General features: G+C 35.7%; 2 protein-coding genes across 2 annotated transcripts; both read left to right on the top strand.

Annotated features, from left to right (window-relative positions):
- Window positions 1–3,289: 3,289 nt before the first annotated feature.
- LOC114760211 (uncharacterized) lies at window positions 3,290–5,685 on the top strand. The gene is made up of 4 exons (XM_028949478.1): window positions 3,290–4,189; window positions 4,292–5,045; window positions 5,184–5,289; window positions 5,367–5,685. The coding sequence occupies exons 1-4, from the start codon at window positions 3,290–3,292 to the stop codon at window positions 5,683–5,685; spliced, it is 2,079 nt and encodes a 692-aa protein (XP_028805311.1).
- A 1,705-nt stretch (window positions 5,686–7,390) lies between these two features.
- On the top strand, window positions 7,391–7,702 carry LOC114760236 (uncharacterized). The gene has a single exon (XM_028949506.1). It carries the CDS (start codon window positions 7,391–7,393, stop codon window positions 7,700–7,702), a length of 312 nt encoding a protein of 103 aa, XP_028805339.1.
- The last annotated feature ends 11,892 nt before the right edge of the window (window positions 7,703–19,594 follow it).

The raw sequence follows: 19,594 nt of genomic DNA on the forward strand, positions 1-19,594 counted from the left end.
GAAGAGTTTCAAGTGATTGCTCTGCATGTCATCTTCCTTTTTTCATGTTGTTCTTCATGTGTTAAGCTATCCTGGATCACCTTGACTGTTAGAATGGTCTTGTTTCACAGCTGCTTAATCTGTTGATCTACAATCTTTATCGGCTTAACCTTAAACATCAAATTATCTTGTAGCGCGATATCTTCATATTCCAAAATATAAGAGAGATCTGGTTGGTACTTTTTCAGTTACGAAACATAGAAGATGCCATGTATCTGGTCAGGATTAGGGGATAGGGCCAATTCATAAGCTACCTGTAACATTCCATTTTTTTTTCTTTATCTTATTATAGGATTTTGGTTATATGGGTGAGATTAATTCATAATATTTAATATTAAAGCTTATTGAATAAATTGTAAATCATAATTTCTGTGATATACATATAAATTATATAAATAAATAAATAAAAATTTTAAAAAAAATTATTATTATTTTTATAAAAAAATTAAAAAATATATATAAATAATAAAAAGGCAAGTGCAGGCACGTGGGCCACCCACTGCCAGCGGGAAGGAGGGTGTTGGGCTGTGGCCTTCTTTTAATTAAATTAAAAAATTGGCACGTGGGCCACCCACTTTCAAATGCTTCCCCCTCCCCTTTATGCCTCGCGTCGTATTCCTTTGGTCCATCGTCCTGTTCGTCCGCCGTGACAGTGAGTGACTGTGAGAGGTAGATTGAGGGTGTGAGAAAGGAAGGACTCTACTTGGGTACATATAAGATATTTAAGTAAGCTATTTTCATCCTATTATTTTTATTTAACTTTTTCTTTTTCATTTCTGTAAATTTATGGCTGAAAATAAAGCCTATTAGGGCTTGTTAGATTTTTAATTTTTAATGTTTCTAACTTATTTTGATGATATTAAGGGAGCTTATGGGGTTAGAATAGAAGCCTTATGACTTAGATTTTTAGTTGGATGATTGATTTGACACAATATAAGTTAGGATTTGGTTGGAAAATTATGATTTGTATTAATGATGATATTAATTTCGAAATTTATCTCTTAGTTGAGTTCATTTGAGGTTACATTGAGGATCCAATGCTTAAACTTTGAGGATTGTTGTTGAAATAGTAATGTTGATGATTCTTGGAGAGACTTTAAGTAGTGGAAATTGGGTGTTTGGAGTAAATTGAGGAAAATATTATAAGTTATTGATTCTAATGAATGGGAAATGATTAATGGAAGAAGGGAATAGGATTGTAATAATGATTGGAGGCATAGATGGTACATGATTATTTTTCTAAGAGTTAAAGTAAACACTTTTTGGAGACTTTTGGATGATTTGAAGGAAATATTCTTATTAATGATGTGAATGAGAGAAATAGAGTTGAGAAGTATTAGGAATTGTCACTTGGAGGAATAGATGAATTATTATTTTTCTAAAGATAATTTTTTAAGCAAGCCAATTATGGGGATTTAGTTAATAAACTATTTTAATGCTGTATTAATTAGTCTTTTTATTAATATATGTTTATCAATTTATTATTGTAGAGTGAGCTTGGTTTGGGCTCTTGGGTTTGAATCCTCCTACTTTTAGTTCTTGTGTCAAGAACTTGAGGTAACCACTTTCTAATTTACCTTGTATGCTTGTTGATGTGATTATAAGCATGTGTTGATATTATAAATGTTATCAATATGTGTTATGGTGATTTTCGTATGAAAAGTAATTTATATATCTATATCAAGATTTATATTTCGTTAAATTTATTAGTTAAGTGGGCATGAATTATTTCATCTTATGAATATCTTGTTGATGTTGAACAAATTTGATTATTGAATCTGAGAATACTTTATGGATATGAAATTGTGTGGAATTGGATGGTTGGATTGTGCTGTGTTGGTTGTGCTAAAATGTAGTTGTGGGAGGTCTGATTATTTATACCACGTGGTATAGCCGCCACTTGGCGCCCAGTGGTTGGCATTAACATTCTTAGGGCCCTCGGTATCACCCTTCCTTTGGCCGGGTCAGGGGTCAGCCCAAGGGACATGACACCTTTCCATATTCTAAAGAAAGGGAACCCATGGTCCGATATGAGCTCTGTAACTTTTGACCGAGTTACACCTCATTATTGGAGAGCTTGGTGCAGTCTTGTAAAAGAGACGAATCCTGTTATGTGTGAATAGCCCATGGGTTCTGTCAGAGGTTACAAGGAGGTTATAAGGATGGTTGATGAAGTTCTATGCATGCAAGTTACTTTTTGAATTATTATATATTGTTTTCTGTAAAGATGTTTAACTTATATGTTATTTGAAATTGTACTTTGCCCGCTTAACTATCTTGTAATCACTCCCTGGATACTTGTTGAATTGGAATTGTGGTTACTGGGTCAATTTGACTCACCCCGTGGTTATTTAACATTTTTCAGGCGAGGGTTCAGGTGTTGGTCCAAGGGGAAGGTGTCCGAGGCTTGAGTTTTCCTTTCCACTCTGTATAGCCTCTGTTTTGGTATACATGATTTGACTGATGTATATTGCCAAACTTTAGGGCCTTTTTGTTATACTTAACATAATCATAGCCTTTCCGCTGCATTCTAGACTTGTACTATTAGGCGGAGCCCTTTTTGGACATATGTGATTGTTATTGTGATTGCAATTGATAATGGGCAGTAGTGGTAGTTATTTTGGTGGACTTCAAATGCCCTAGCCTATTTACAATTGGTCTTAATTGTATTTGAGATTCCAGAGTATTGTTAATGGATTTGATATATACATGAAAAATCAAATGTTGATCCTTTCTGATTTGATTAACTATCTTTACTATTCTAGAACAGTAGCTACTACTCTGTTAAAGATTTGGATTGTTATTGACTATGGTAGATTTCTATTTGATTAGGTGTCCTTCCTACCATGGTTAGCCTTTTAAAGCAATTATCGTTTTGAAAATGTTTATTTACCATGAATTACGGGGGTTGTTACAAACTTGGTATTCAGAGCCTCATGTTTTTGGCTTTCTTGTTCCAATTTCATTATGGCATATAGTTGTATTGGCAATATACATTGATCATACATGTGCTTCCCCTTTATTATTAGGCTTTTTCTAAGTTTCTCAAAGCCTTATCGTTTCTTGGTTTGTTGCGTCCTTTAGGAGGGGAGAGATGGTAGATACACGTAGGACACAGCCGGCTAATAATAATAACAACCCAGACCAACCTCAAGAGCCCCTAGACAATGAAGCATTCTTAAGGGAGCTAAGGACATTGGTAGTCCAAATCAGTCAGCAAGTTTAGAGACATGAGCAACAGCTGAATGAAATGAGACAGGATGAGGAGCCCGTCCAAGAAAATGGGCATATCAATGTTGATGAATCAAGTGGCCATCGTTCCGAAGAAGGTCACCACACTGTTATGGAGACTGGGGATAGTAGTCAGCATGAACAGAAGAAGGAGCAGCCTATTAGTGATGTATGGAGGAATTTCAATAGGTGTGATCCGCCAACATTTAATGGCACCTTTAATCCCTCTAAGAGTGAGGCTTGGATCGATCGTTTGGAAACTATCTTCACCTTGGTCCCATGCACCTCACATCAAAGGGTGCAAGTGGCGGTTGTACAACTTGTTGATGCTGCTAAGAGATGGTGGGAGAGTGTTAGACCATCTGATGGCACTTTCCCTACATGGGAGGTGTTTAAGGAGATGTTCTTTCAGCAATATTTTCCTTCAGCACTCCAATCACTGAAGGAGACAGAGTTCTATGCTTTTCAGCAAGATGACATGGATGTGGATGCTTTCATTGCCAAATTTCTAGAGTTAATTAAGTATACGGCTTATGGACAATCTGAAAAGAATAGTAAGTGGATGGCAGACAGGTTGTTACAGAAGGCTAGACCGAAGTTTAGACGACAGCTAGTGCCACTCCAGATTGATTCTTTTGATGACATGTGTACTCGACTTCGCCTCCTTGATGCTGAGATTAAGGGTTATGGCTATGAAATTGAGCCAAAGAGGGACTCCCCGGGCCGTTTCTCTTCCTTCATGAGGCCTAGTGGTGGGATTGGCAAGAGAAGTGGGTTCAATCTAGGAAGCTCTAGCAAGAAGAGCCGCTTTCAGAGCAGACAGTCACAGAGGCCCCCACTTCCAAGAAGTAATGCTAGTGGGAGCCAACCATCATTCAGAGGCTCTACTGTTTCTGCACCCAGCACTGCACGTGCTCCAGCATGTTCTAAGTGTGGCAAGCATCATTAGGGCAAGTGTTGGACTTGCTTTACTGGTGGCAAGGTTGGACATATTTCTCGCTATTGCACTGCAAACAAACAGAGTGTACCGGAGACCCGATCTACCATTCCTGGTCGTGTGTTTGCGTTGACTCAAGAGGAGGCCGGTGCGTCTCCTAAGTTGATTAGAGGTATCATTTCTCTCCAAGGTCACAGTATACATGCATTATTTGACTCTGGTGCTACACATTCTTTTATTGCTTTTGAATGTGCTAAGCGATTGAACTTGCATGTTTATGATTTGCCTTTTGATATGAATGTTTCGACACCTGCTGGATCTTCTGTAAAAACTTCAAATGCATGCTTGAATCTTGTGTTGGAGTTTGAGAGTCACAAGATAAAGATTGATTTGATTTGTTTGCCCCTTAAGGGTCTTGATGTGATTATGGGTATGGATTGGCTAACAGCTAATGGTGCCACGCTTGATTGTAAAGCAAAAACTGTTTCTTTGCCTGTGTATTGCATGCGTATAGAGGTGTCTAGTGGCCCTCCTCTGTTATCAGCTGTTCAAGTTGAAAGTTGTATAAAGCAAGGATGTCAGGCCTTTATGGTCTTCTTTTCTGTGCAAGCTAAGATAGAGGAAGGGATTGATGAAATTGAGATTGTGAATGAGTTTCTTGAGGTATTTCCCAAAGAAGTGTCAAGATTACCCCCTGAGCGGGAGGTAGAGTTTTCTATTGATTTGCCTCCTGGGACAAAGCCTATCTCTAAGGCTCCCTATCGAATGGCTCCTGTTGAATTGGCAGAACTAAAGAAGCAGCTTAAAGAATTACTTGAGAAAGGATTCATCAGACCAAGTGTGTCGCCATAGGGATCACCGGTGCTATTTGTGAAGAAAAAGGATGGAACCTTGCGGTTATGTATTGATTATCGACAATTAAACAAAGTCACCATCAAGAATAAATACCCACTACCAAGAATTGATGATTTGTTAGATCAGTTGGTGGGGTCAGCAGTATTCTCTAAGATTGACTTGAAGTCGGGATACCATCAATTAAGAGTTAAAGCAGAAAATGTTCCTAAGACTGCTTTTCGTACTCGGTACGGTCACTATGAGTTTCTTATGATGCATTTGGCCTAACTAATGCCCTGGCTGCATTCATGGATTATATGAACAGGATCTTCAGACCCTATTTGGATAAGTTTGTGGTGGTGTTTATAGATGACATTCTCATCTACTCACAGAATGAAGAAGAACACCGTGAGCACCTTAGAATAGTGTTACAAGTATTGAGGGAGCACAAGCTCTATGCTAAATTGAGCAAGTGTGAGTTTTGGCTCAAGGAAGTGAAGTTTTTGGGGCATGTTGTTTCAGCTGAAGGGGTTGCAGTAGACCCTACAAAAGTTGATGCAGTTCTTAAGTGGGAGCAACCAAAGTCAGTGACTGAAGTGAGAAGTTTCCTGGGTCTAGCTGGTTACTATAGGAGGGTCGTATAAGGATTCTCTCAGTTGGCTATGCCACTTACTAAGTTGACCAAGAAAGACCAACCATTCATTTGGACAGAGAAGTGTGAAGCCGCCTTTCAAGAGTTGAAAAAGAAGTTGACTTCTGCACCAGTATTGGTTATTCCTGATCCCGCATTGTCATACACCCTTTACACTGATGCTTCTTTAAAAGGTTTAGGGTGTATATTAATGCAAGAAGGAAAAGTTGTTGCTTATGCTTCCAGACAGTTGAGACCACATGAGGAAAATTACCCAACTCATGACTTAGAGTTAGCAGCAGTGGTATTTGCATTGAAGATATGGAGACACTACTTATATGGTTCACAATTTGATGCTTTTAGTGACCACAAGAGTTTGAAGTATCTGGTGGATCAAAAGGAGCTTAATAATCGACAGAGAAGGTGGATGGAGTTTCTAAAAGACTATGACTTCCAATTGAAATATCATCCTGGTAAAGTGAATGTTGTCGCTGATGTTTTGAGTAGAAAAGTTGTTCATGTATTTCAACTGAGTCTCTATGAGAACCATTTGTTAGAAAGGGTGAAGGACACTGATGTGCTAGCTGATATGGATACAATCTTGCAGGCCATGCGGATTGAGAATGAATTCTGGAAGGAGCTCAAGATAGCTCAGTTAGAGGATGACTATTTATTGAAGGTTAGGGAAGAACTAGAAGAAGGAGAAGTAAGTGATTTTGAAGTTGGCGAAGATGGAATTTTGAGATTCAAAGAGAGAGTATGTATCCCTAATGATGGAAAATCCAAGCAATACATCTTAGAGGAAGCTCATCGAAGTAGGTACACCATACATCCAGGAATCACTAAGATGTACAATGATCTAAAGCAGAACTATTAGTGGCCTGGAATGAAGAAAGATGTGACAGAATTTGTCTCCCATTGTTTGACTTGCCAAAAGGTCAAAATTGAGATCAGAAGCCACCAGGGTACTTCAAAATTTAGAGATACCGAAATGGAAATGGGATAGTATATCTATGGATTTTGTTATGGGGCTACCGAGAACACCTAGTAATTATGATGCCATTTGGGTGATTGTTGATCGTTTGACCAAGTCTGCTCACTTCTTGCCTATACGAGCTACTTATACAATGGAACAATATGCTCAATTATATGTGAAGGAGATTGTCAGATTGCATGGTGTGCCAGAGAGCATTATCTCTGATAGGGATCCAAGGTTCACGTCAGGTTTTTGGAGAGCCTTACACCGAGCTATGGGTTCTAGATTGAAATATAGTACAACTTATCATCCACAAACCGATGGACAAACGGAGAGGACAATCCAAACCTTAGAAGACATGTTGAGGGCATGTGCCATTGAATTGAGGGGTAGCTGGGACAGTCACTTGCCACTGGCTGAGTTTGCATATAATAATAGCTATCACTCGAGCATACAGATGGCGCCTTATGAGGCATTGTACGGCAGGAAGTGTAGATTGCCATTGTGTTGGACAGAATTGAGTGAAAGAACTATCATCGGCCCTGATTACGTTGATCGCACTATAGAAAAGATTGAAATGATTAAAAAGAAGTTGTTGGCAGCTCAGAGTAGACAGAAGAGCTATGCGGATAAACAACGAAGACCCTTGGAATTTTGTGTTGGTGATCATGTATTTCTACGTGTCACTCCAATGACAGGCATTGGAAGGTCTATCAAAGCCAAGAAATAGAGTCCAAGATTCATGGGTCCATATAAGATTCTTGCAAGAGTTGGTGAAGTAGCATACCAGATTGCATTGCCACCACAGCTAGACAGGGTTCATAATGTGTTTCATGTGTCACAATTGAAGAAGTATCAACCTGATCCCTCACACATCATTGAGCCTGAAGAGGTTGAACTCCGTGAGAATTTGACTTACCGGACAGAACCGGAGCGAGTTGTTGATGTGAAGGAGAAACAACTAAGAAATAAGACAATTCGACTTGTGAAAGTCATATGGAAGGGTATGGCTCCCGATGATGCTACTTGGGAAACGGAAGAGAAGATGCGATAATCTTATCCTCATCTTTTTACTTAGGTGCGTAGAATTCCTACTAAATTGAATTTTGAGGACAAAATTCCTATTTAGGAGGGGAGAGTTGTAACATTCCATTTTTTTTTCTTTATCTTATTATAGGATTTTGGTTATATGGGTGAGATTAATTCATAATATTTAATATTAAAGCTTATTAAAAAAAATGGAATGTTACACTACCGGCTTAACTTTTAACAAAAATTTGGAAGGGTCTTCAGCATTAATTATTTCATCTTTGGGGTTTGACCATTCCTATGGTTAGTATCTCTAACCATAAACCCTAACGGCTTTCTTCTAATGTCCACATAGCTTTTCCATCTACTTTATACAGTTGACAATCCTTGTCAATTATCTTCATTTATCCTCAAACTTGATCCATCCTCTTTGGACTATAAACTCTTCTTATATTTAGTTTAGTCTACCACAGTGGTGATCGACACTTCCTGCTATATAAGGCTTCACACTAAGCCATCTGTATGCTGGAATGGTAACTATTATCTCAGGCAATGTCTGCCTTTAACAGGTGTGTTGGCACATTCAACCATCCTTCTCTTTACCTTAAAGGTCTATATTCCTTCTTTTACCTTTTCATTTCACAATTAGCTTGCCTAAATATGCACTGTTTAGGACTTGTAGCTCTTGGCCCAATCAATAACAATGGTGTCTGTTAAAAAAGTCAAGGTATTCTTTGTGTACTAGTTAACCACTGGAGGGGCCTTCTGTTTCTTAAACTCTTCCCTGGTCATTCCGTTATCAAGCTTCAAGAGAAATCACCCTCACGGCTTAACATGTCATCTTATTCCTGTGTCTCGAGAGGCATTACCCTCTCGGCTTAGCATGTCATCCCATTCTCATACCTTGAGAGGCATCATCCTCTTGGCTTAGCACCTTTCCTTTTGGCTTGGTTTATTGTGACCTTGGGAGCCATTGTGCTCTACTGTAAGCCCCTTTAGGATCTACTATGACCTTGGAATGTCATCTTCGTCAATTTGCCATGTTAAGATTTGTAGAAGATCTCAGATCATGGGATTGAGTAATAAAATAAGTCACCTCTACTTTGCGGGTAACTTGACTGATTATTCCCCAAGACTGATCACAAACGCTAGTATTGCCTTCTTAGATCTTACTTAATACTTCTGGCCAACTTTGGAATTCTTAGTCTCTTCATGTTTCTTTAACCCTTGAGTTTATTTTAGGTCACTTTCCTTTCATGGTGCCTCTTGAATTTTCAGGCACTAGCTCACCTATCAAGCTTATTAGCTTATCATCATGTTAATACTGATCTACCTTAGCTTAAGACTCTATAGTCCTTGCTGCCTCTTGTCAATCCAAAGCAGTATCAGGAGATGACTTATATCATCATGTTCTCATTACCCATTACCATACTACGGTACCTTGTTAAGTTTGAGGAGTCTCATATATCTGCCTCATAATACCTTTCTATTACTCTTGACCAATTTCACTCTCTTTAGGATAAGATCTACTCCGCGTCTTGCCTCAGCTGCATCCCATAATCCTCATTAGAGGATTTGCCCTTGTGGGCAAACATATTGCTCATACTAGCACAATTGGTAGTCCTCATTTCCAAAATTAGCAATGGAGGATACATCATTATCAACTCTATTTGGGTTATTCACTATAAGTCCTATTGAGAATGGCTTACTCTCATAAAAGCAATATAATTTCTGTGATAAAGGATCACATCCACTTTCAGAGAGGTACTTTGTGACCAAGACTTTCCTTGCATTCAATCTCTACCAGGGTGTACTCCTTGATTACCATATCCCTATCAAAGGAAGCCTCTCCACTAAAATTATCTAATCCCATAGGCAGTGGTGCCTCTTAATAGGGATTTTGTTTCTCTAGATTCCACCCTGGCCTGGGTGTTGTGGTTGCACATTCTTAATCATTTTAGGGACATGAAAGAGCAATACACTCCCTAACATTATCGATTATTTTAGCATCATCAGGTTTTAGGTATCGTTAAGAATTTCCTTATCTTTCATTACAATTCAGTTACCAGTGCAACTTTTAACTATTGCATTCTCATCTATTTCTATCCAACTCCATCCTTAAGGCTTTGTTTGGTTCAATGGAAGGGAGGGGAGGGGAGGTTAATTAAAGGAAGGGGAGGGGAGGGGAAGGGAGGTCATGGTTTTGTTTGGTTGGAGGGGAGGGGAAGGGAGGGGAGATTTCTTGTTTGGTTCATAAGGGGAGGGGAGGGGAGGGGAGGCAATTATAAATTGACAAATATACCCTTATATCTATATTTAGACTAATTTATTTTTTTAATACACACACGATATAATATATAATTATAATACACACATGTTATGATATGTATATATTAATACATATGATATGTATATATTATATAATTATATATTATATTATTATTATCAAATATTATTAGTGGCTAAAAAGAGAAAGAAGTGAAAAAATATTTTTAATAAGATGGACAAACTTGGAATATTAAAAAATTAGTATGGGTAGTTTGGTCAATATTACACATAATATTTCTCTCCCCTCCAAAAACCCCAAATTTGGAGGGGAGCATGGGGAGGGGAGGGGAGCACTAAAAGACAAATTTCTTCCCTCCCCTCCCCTCTATTTTTCCCAACCAAACACACTTATTTCCTCTCCTCCCCTCCTCTCTCCTCCTCTCCCCTCAACAACCCTCCAACCAAACAAAGCCTAAGAGGGATCTTGCCTGACATAACTTTTCTAACTTCTCTACTTTCTGACCAATCATTCCTATGGTTAGACATTGATTATCATGTGCTAATCACATTACATAGCAGTGATTTATCACCTTGCTGTGTGGTGTCTAGTCAGGCATCTAACTCATCATTAGTTCTTCATTCAACATCATCCACTCGCTAACCCTCTTGGTCTACTATCCCTTAGAAATTTCTCTCATTATTCAGGGATTTAACAAACCTCAAACATTCCGTCCTATCATCTTGCCTCTTTCGAGATTATATATTACTTAAGGTTTAAATTGTCACTCTGCTTCCCTATTAGAGTATAGACTCCTGCTTTTGTTAGGCCTACTACATTCTTAGTCATTTCAGTGGGGGTCATACAATAAAGAGCCTTTCAATCAGTCCTGCCTCGTCATCATGTAATTGCTATTCTATTTCCTTTATCCAGTAGAAGTTCTTCAAACTCTTTTGGGGATTTCATCAACCTATTACAGTACAGACTCCTGTTTCTGTTGGGCCTACTACATTCTTAGTCGTTTCATTAGGGGTCATACAAGAAAGAGCCTTTAAATAAGACCCGCCTTGTCATCATGCAATTGCTATTCTATTTCCTTTTTCCAGTGGAAGTTCATCAACCTCCTTTGGGGATTTCCTCAGGCATTCCCCTATCATTAGTATTTCTTCTACCTTTACTTCTATTTCTACCTGCACTAAAGAGTTATCATGTACCCTTGGTAGTCCTACCTCAAACATTTCTCTGCCTAGGCCTCACTAGTAAAATTCAATCTCATCTCTAGGTAAGAGACAAGTTCCTTGGGAGGGAAAGTTTAAGTTTTAAATTTTTGGTAGTTAAGGAGAACACTATTAAATGAAAATCAATTCAGGCCAGTTTTCAAGTCAACATCACAAGACGGCATACATATCAGATCAAGGATAGTTTAGTAAGATGCATACCGGACAACATAGTTTAAACACACACTAGAGGTTACCACTCTAGTGCCAGTGGGAGTGAAAATATATAAATCACACAGTAACATATCACTCTAGTGCCAATGTGGGGCCCAATTTTGATCTGGAATGGGCCAAAAATATAGCCCACAATTTAGATATCAATTCCAAACAATAATGAAGCTTATAAGTTACTCTTCACTTGTAACTTTTTATAATTCTTTTAGGCCTCCAAAATTATATTTTTCTTCATGAAAAATCCTATTTTAATATAAGAATACATTCTGAAAAATTATAGAGTTTTTCTTCACCTCTAACTATTTATTTTGAATTTTTTCCGAATAGGGCTTTATCGGTAAGACTTTTGGAAACAAATTCTCTAAAATAATTTTCTGTACTTCTAGGGGCTGAAACCAATTTTATAAATTCCAATAAATTTGGATAATTATTTCATATTTTTTCTGAAATTATTGAGGTCTCTAAATAATTATAATAATTATTTTACTCACTTTCCACTTTTTTTCCTGAAAACCCTCTATTTTCAAGAAATTCTGTAAATAACTATTTTTATACCATTTTCACATTTAAGGCCTTCATTGAGGTTTCAAGACCTATAATTTACCTTTTTACCATTTTTCAGGAATTTTCTGAAATTTTTTTTCCAAATTTTTCTATTTTGCCCTTCCTAGATCAATAATTTAAAAAATATCTGTCTTGACCCTATCCGGATTTTATGTCATGTTTGGCTTCTTCAGCCAGTCTACCTTTCATATTGGCCCTTAAGTTGATTTTTCATATCCATTGTCAATGCTAATTTTTGCAGGATGTGACAAATGTCTTAATTGAGTTAGCTTGATATTTCAAAGTTATAGCTTGAAAGTATTTTGGAGGTATTGTAAAAAAGTTTGGTAAAGGATTAACAGAATAGTAAGGAATAGATCAATGAAAACAATAAGAAGTTTTAGAGATTAAATGACTGAACTTAGGAATTGATTTGGTGGCTGTTTTGAGGACCAAAGAATTTAAGTTGGGAATTGATTTGAAAATTGTTGTTTGAGGGTTCCAAATGGTAGATGGAAATTTTAAATGGATGGATTAATGGCTATGGTGTTTGGAAATTATTTTTAAGGTATGCATTTGGGAAATTCTCAATGGCACAGTCAATGATTAAGGTGTGGGTTAAGAATTGACAATTGATTAGAAAGGTTGTTTAAGGAATATGGGACCAAATATTAAGAAGATTAATAGATGGCTAGAAATTGAAATTACTTAGCTTGGATTTAAATGATAAGTACTAAGTTATTTGTGAATAGAAGCTAAGAGAGCTTATAGAATTATTTTGGAAAAATGAAATAAAGTCATTTGGTGCGATTATATATATATATATATATATAGATTTGTTTGTGTGTTTTGGTCATGGGTGCAAAATCAGTGAAAATGGATTTTAATTAATTTTACTTTATCGGGATTGGATGATTAAGGTAAGGAGGGCACCTTGTTGTCCATAAATGTGATATATATATATATATATATATAATATTTTTGACCAAAATGATTAATTACCAAGTACAATAACTGTATGGGTTAAGATAAGGAAGTAAACCTTCCAAAAAAAGTAGTTCGAATAAAAAAAATTGTCTAGGATGACCAAATATTAAGTAATAGTAGAGATTAAACAAGATTTGAGATTTAAAGAGAGTTATTTAATTTATGAATTATAGATGGGCCAAGCATTTATCTACCCTTATGAGTATAATAGGTTTTGATATCTGTCAAGCTCACAAAGGAAGTAAAAGAAGAAATTTGTAAGGTTTGATATGGAGGGAAGAGGATCAGGTGGTAGTTCTTTCCTACCATATACTTGTATATGATTGTTGCATGTTTGTTTATGCCATATTGCTATATTAAAGCATGAGAATATGTAATTCTTAATTCCTTGCATGGATTATTTAGCCTTGATCATGTGTAGCTGATAGACATAAGGCAGTATCTGCCAATTATTTACGCATTATTTATTTAGCTTATCTGTATAAATATTTAATTGCATTAGTTTGCAAGGTTATGTTCTACTTTGGCTCGTTTTGTATGCTTTACATAATCTGCATGTTTGTTTGACGGAAATTATTCTTCAGAATCTCATCCTTCCTTACATGTGATACAACCAACACCAGTAGTACCAAAGGCAAGGAAGTAGCAAGAGAAGAAAGTGAGCTCCGAGAAGAGCAGGAATGCTTGCTCTTTTTCTCTTTTTTTTTGGTATAAATATGCTGATTAGCTAATTATATTTATATTATAATTATTTTGCCAAGTAGCAAATACGTGTTAACACACCACACATATAAAAATACTTTGTATCCTCTATAATGAGGCATGCACTCTACATGACGCAGGTAAGTGCCATCGACTTAGATGGCCATTATAGTTAAGCATACCAATGGTAGTGAGCCTATATATAAGTTTATTATCTATGGGTTGGGGCCTATTAGTGTAAAATCATTCCAAGTCTCTTATTGTTATTTAGTTGAAAACAGGGTTGAATGTGAAGCACTAGTTAGAATTTTTGAAAGCTATAAATTTCTTAAATAGTGAATTCTAATATTATTTACAGGTTCAACTCTTGTATTGGAATTTTATTTTAAAATTCTATGTTTTAAAGGGAAAAAAAATTTTTGGTTCAGTTTTTCCCGGAATAGAAACCTAGCGGTAGTGGTTCATAGTCTTTATATTAATCCTATTAGTATTTAGGAGAGCTAGGCGTTGCATTAGCTATATATATAAACACATACACACACGCACTTTAGATTCCTGGCTACTTCAATCAAAGCACAAGAGGTTATTTAATAATCTCTTGTAATATTTCATGAAAATTTGAATTTTATCTGCTGTTTTTCCTCTACCATAAATTCCTCGCATTTGTCAATCATACAAATTTATATCTTCAGGATTAGCTCTTGTAATGCTAAATATGACTATTAGAATAATGTATTTATAAAAAAATGTATGCACTTTTTTTTTTTTTACAAAAAACGCTTTTTATCAGTTTTTATGACAAAATTGGTTATTATTTGTGTGATTATAAAAGAATTTCATGATGACAAACAATGTGCTATAATTTGGTAGTTATTGATATACATATATATATATATATATGATTTTACCATTGTTAAATATATAGCATTCTAAGATTAGCTATGGATCATAGAACATGTTTTGTAGTTCACATTAGTGCAGTCCGACCCTTGTGAAATTTTAGTCATGTTAAGAAGGGCTTTTATATCCATTTATTTTAAAATGGTATTTTTACACTCAGTCCAATAGATGACATGACCCAATAATACATTAGAGACAACGAATCAAAACATGTGTGTGTGTGTGGGGTAAAATTATTCTTCATATATCTGACTAAAAATCAACAAATTAAACCAGTGAATCCTTTTCGCCAATTTAAACTCTTTGAAAGGATACGAAATAAACAAAATTGGTGCAAAGTAAAACTATAAGGAACTCTGAGTTATATTCTACTTAAAACTCATCATGATAGAAAATAAGAGCAGGGTTCAATATAGACTTTGATTGAACTAGAAATAATTTATCCGAAGATATAATGCAAACCCATAGATAATCTATTTAGATAGTGAAGCCGTATCATATGTGTTTCTATACCTTGCATTCTGTTAACCAAGATTACTTAGAAATTTATTGTTTAAATTTAAAACCTGTAGCTTTAAATTATAACGCCCTCAGAGTCTAACTCACAATCTTACCCTGACGCTAACCTGATTATATCGACATTTTGTAAACATGCTAACAACTATAGCTACGAATATATAATTACATAATTGTCATTTCCATTGATATATAGCTCTTACCTGCAGGTCATTGTCGCCTGTACTTGCCTCCTTATGGAGGGATTTCATACTCATAAAATTAGCTAACATAACTCCAAAATATAACAATACACACTCGTATATACAATGAAATTTATCTAGATAACAAAAGCAGAATCTCCTACTCCTTTAACCGTCTTACTTTACCAATACCAAGAGTGAGCAAGACTGAACCGAACTCAATTAGGTTTTTCCGGTTCAGTTTATTTGGTGTTCATTTTTTTTTTTTTGGTTTTTATTTTAAGTTTTTTCAGTTTCCAGTGTTCGTTTCAGTGTCTTTGAAAAAATTTGGTTAAAATTGAATAACTGAATTTTGTCCTGACTGGTGTAGGAGAGTGGATGGAGAGTGAAATTTTTTTATCTTCTCTTTTACTCAGTTAGTTCAGTGCTTCACTATGGGTATTGTAAATCCTAATCCACGCGTAGTCTCACGCCCTTACCCTCCTCCGCTTCACGCATTAGAAATCATAGTCTCCAGCTTCACCATTCACAATTTCAATTTAGTCTATTCCTTTAGTTCGAATAATATTTAAAGCTTGCATTGTCCTTTTCTTTTTTCTTTTTTGGGCAACGTCGCATTTGTCCTTTTCTTGAGCAACAAAGAAAGCCAACTAATAATAATTTTGAGCTGCTCTGGCATCTTTAATCTAACCCCATTTCAGAAATATTTTTACTTTAATCTCCTGATATAATGATGAATGAGTAGAAAAGTTTATGGCACCAAAAAAAGCCCAAAAACTGATTAAAACCGGATGACCGAACCAGTTTATTTCATTTGATCAGTTTGGTTATTTGCTCATGTTTATTTTTAGTTTGGTGTCTAAAATATGTATATTTCGGTTATTCGGTTATTTTGGCTAATGAAGCTAGTCAAACTGAAAAACCGGTTGCTCAGCCTTAACCAATATAACAATGCCCTTGCCTATAGATGTCCCCACCTTCACAGCATATTATGAAAGAAGGAATGAGATTCTAAAGGATCCAAGTAGTAACAATTTTCACCAATTGGAATAAGCATTCAAGAACGACAAATGGTAGCTGATTTTCAAGCAAAATTAAATCAACATTAAATTTGACGTTATCCCTGGATTTAACCTTGAAAGGTCTTCAAATGGTTGATCCATAGTATTTGTCATAAAGAACCCAATAGTGATACAAGCATCAGTTAAATCATGCTGACAAATTCATTGGCCTCCATTTGAATGGCCTCAGAATAACAACGTTGAATTTCATCTATCCAGTCACTTTACGGCTTCAAAATAATCGCGTCATGATTTATCTGGATTCATGTTCAAAATTGGTTGATGAACCAGAATTTGAAGTGTCGCATTGATTCCAGTCTTTTGTCTCGATGGTGAAATGGGTCAATGGAAACCAAGGTAGGAGTGTGGGCTTGTTCATTATTGTTCGGAGTTTTGCTGGTACTATGTAAATGCAACAACTTGTTGTGAAAGCAAGATCCATGGGTTTTGCATTTTTGTTTAACTCGACTTCCACGTTGTGTATAGAACTTCTGTAATTTTTGAAGAACTTCATTTCTGGAACACATGCAATATGCATTTAATACGCACACATATAGACGTATTCAACCAATAAGTGTGCGTGTAGCTAAGAATTTAGTCATATTCATCTATATTTCCTTGCCTATAACCAATATTATATGGGAAAATTTCAACTAAGGACCACAGTTGCCAATTAATTTCAGGCAGCCCCCAAAAATTGTAAAATTTCACTGAAGGATTATGTAATTTCACTGAAGAACTCAGGGGGCAAACTGAAATTAATTGCACAACCCATTTTATAGAAATACCCTACGAAATGTGATCTACTGAAAAGAAAGAAGAAAGAGGGGGGAAAAAACTTGGTGTGTGAGCTAAACTATTTTTCCCAAATTTTCGTTCTATTGAGCTGACTTGTTGAGCATAGTTGGGTTGTGATAGTTGAATAATATAAAAATGAGTGTTTAAATGTATGGGCAAGTCGGTAGTAAGAGAGAAAAAAAATCTGAAATCGCTTTTAAGTTTAAAGAGAGATTGTTATCTTCTTCTTTAAAGTTAATAAACATAAGGTATTAGTGATTGTTGAAAGTGGTTGACATGGTGAACACTGACTATAATACATTGTTTAAGGAACCTAGGGAGGGAGAACTAAAAGGAAAATGAGTGATATGAAAGCTAAATGTGCAGAGAAATGGTAACTTGCAGTTGTGAAAATTTGTATTCGGATTGTAAATTTGCAAATTGGAGTTGTGCAGGAAAATGACAATTTAATGTTACGAAAACCAGTATTTCTGTTGTAAAACCACAAATTCCTGTTGTTAACGTGTATTGTCTATGTAACATTCTAACTTTTGGGCCTAGAAGTACTAGAATTAGCCTAAATTGGATAGGCTACCAAACCCTTTTAGCAGAAGTCACAAAAATGAGAAAGAAAGTCAAAATAGTTCCAGGGACTAAACTGTAACGTGAAAGTTTTCAGAGGTTAAAGTATAATCAAAGTTAGAGGCTCTAGTAAAGTCTCAAAGGCCCAAAAAGAGAACAAAAGGCTAGATACAAGCCAAAGGTTAAGTTAGAAGTCTCAAAGAGATGGTTATATGATATTAAGTCCAAGTAAGGATTAAATCGTAATTTTAGAAAGTTACGACCAATAGAGGTAAAAATGAAAAGTATGCAGAAAATTTCAGGAAAAGCCTAGAAAATGGGAAATAATATTCTAAGATTCTTTTGTAAAGAGAAATGATAAAAATACTCCTGAGGCTACTTAAATGAAATTTTATAAAAAGATTATAGCCCGATAAAAAGTACACCGATTGAGGTAATTATTTGAGATAGCAAGAGACATAAAAAATGTACACAAAAATGAGATTAAATAGTTAAATGGTTGTGTTAATTTATAAAATTAGTGTCGCTTCCAGAAGATTAGCAGAATGGTCAGAATGAAATAGAAGGCTTAATTACGCTGGTAAAGGGTATTTAGTAAATGATTTTTATGCGAGGCTTAAAGGAAGTGTTATGGCCTGTGAAAATTCATAGATCTTCTCTAGAATTAAAAAAAAATTTATAGAGTAGACAGAAGAATTTTCTAAGCTCTAGAAGGCCATTAAGAAAGCTGACTAAATGTGAGCTGAGTAAATTAGAAGGAAACTTGGAGACTAAGTTTGATCTAAGGGTCAAGGTCTAATCGTCTCCCTTTCTTTTCACGAGATTTTTCCACATGGCATGATGAGGCAAGAAAGGAGCTTGATGATATCAAGGATATGATGTCGTGAGGACACTTGGCAAGTTCTTGTGGTGGAAGACTTACAGCTTGGACAAGTGACTTTGGAATTGTCACATTTTATCAAGGGCAAAGTTAGCAACCCTTTGTCATAATTTTGGCTATAAATACCCTACTTTGGAAGATAATTTTGGCAACCATTTGTAGAGGGAAAATCTTTGCCAAAAATTATAGAATAACGTAGGGGTGAAGGCCAAGAAGAAACAACAAGATTCAAGCTTGCATATCAAGGTATGTGATGATTATAGCACCTGTCTTGATACCTATTTCAAATAAGTTGCTATTTGTATCTGATTTTGAAATTTGGTATGATTAAGGTAGACTCTGCAAGCTTTAAATCAATTGGTAGAACACTTCATTTGGATATATGTACAATTTATGGTGATTTTTCAAAATTAGGGTTTAAAATCTGAAAATAGTTTTTAACCATTGGAAGAGTAGCAAATTATGTACAATTTTGGTACTATTTTGCATAGAATTGGTTCCTAAAACTATTTTTTCTTTAAAAAGAACTTAAGGAGCTTTCAGTAAAATTTAGAACAACTGAGTTTTAATTTTTCTAGAATTAATTATGAATTTTTAAAATTAAGTGAAAATTCTAGAATTTCTGTGTGAACAGTACCCGCGAAGCAAAATTTCCAAATTTGATCTTCTTGAATCTAAGGCCATCTAAAGTTGTCCTAATTGACAAGAAATGGACCTTAAGGATGGGAAATGATGAGATTTATGTTAGAAAAGCTAGAAAGAAAACCCTAAAACCAAGAGAAAGTGTTGATGTTTAAGAGAGCTAGTCCTAAACATTATGTAATCGCTTGGTCCTAATAGATTATGTGATCAATATAGTTATGTTTAGGATCTTGAAACATCCAAGAGGATGTTTGATGATGTTGACCGAAAGCCCTTATGGTTGGGAAGTCAAGGAAGTCAAAGGAAAAGCAAGAGGAAAGCTTGAAGTATAAGGTAGTAAACTTACCCCTTTATGTGCTTGGTGTGGTATACTTATGTGTTGGTTTGTATTTGTTGACTATATGATGTTGTGACATGATTATTGTTGC

The sequence above is a fragment of the Neltuma alba genome, unplaced genomic scaffold (assembly GCF_004799145.2).
Source record: "Neltuma alba isolate B1F8T4 unplaced genomic scaffold, ASM479914v2 tig00001633_pilon, whole genome shotgun sequence".
Taxonomy (NCBI): Eukaryota; Viridiplantae; Streptophyta; class Magnoliopsida; order Fabales; family Fabaceae; genus Neltuma; species Neltuma alba.

Coding starts and splice junctions, on each gene's coding strand:
- LOC114760211 (XM_028949478.1), top strand. CDS start 3,290: ATGAGACAGGATGAGGAGCCCGTCCAAGAAAATGGGCATATCAATGTT. Junction 4,190..4,291: donor CCAGCACTGCACGTGCTCCA/GCATGTTCTAAG, acceptor GCAAACAAACAG/AGTGTACCGGAGACCCGATC. Junction 5,290..5,366: donor AAGACTGCTTTTCGTACTCG/GTACGGTCACTA, acceptor TTATATGAACAG/GATCTTCAGACCCTATTTGG.
- LOC114760236 (XM_028949506.1), top strand. CDS start 7,391: ATGGGTCCATATAAGATTCTTGCAAGAGTTGGTGAAGTAGCATACCAG.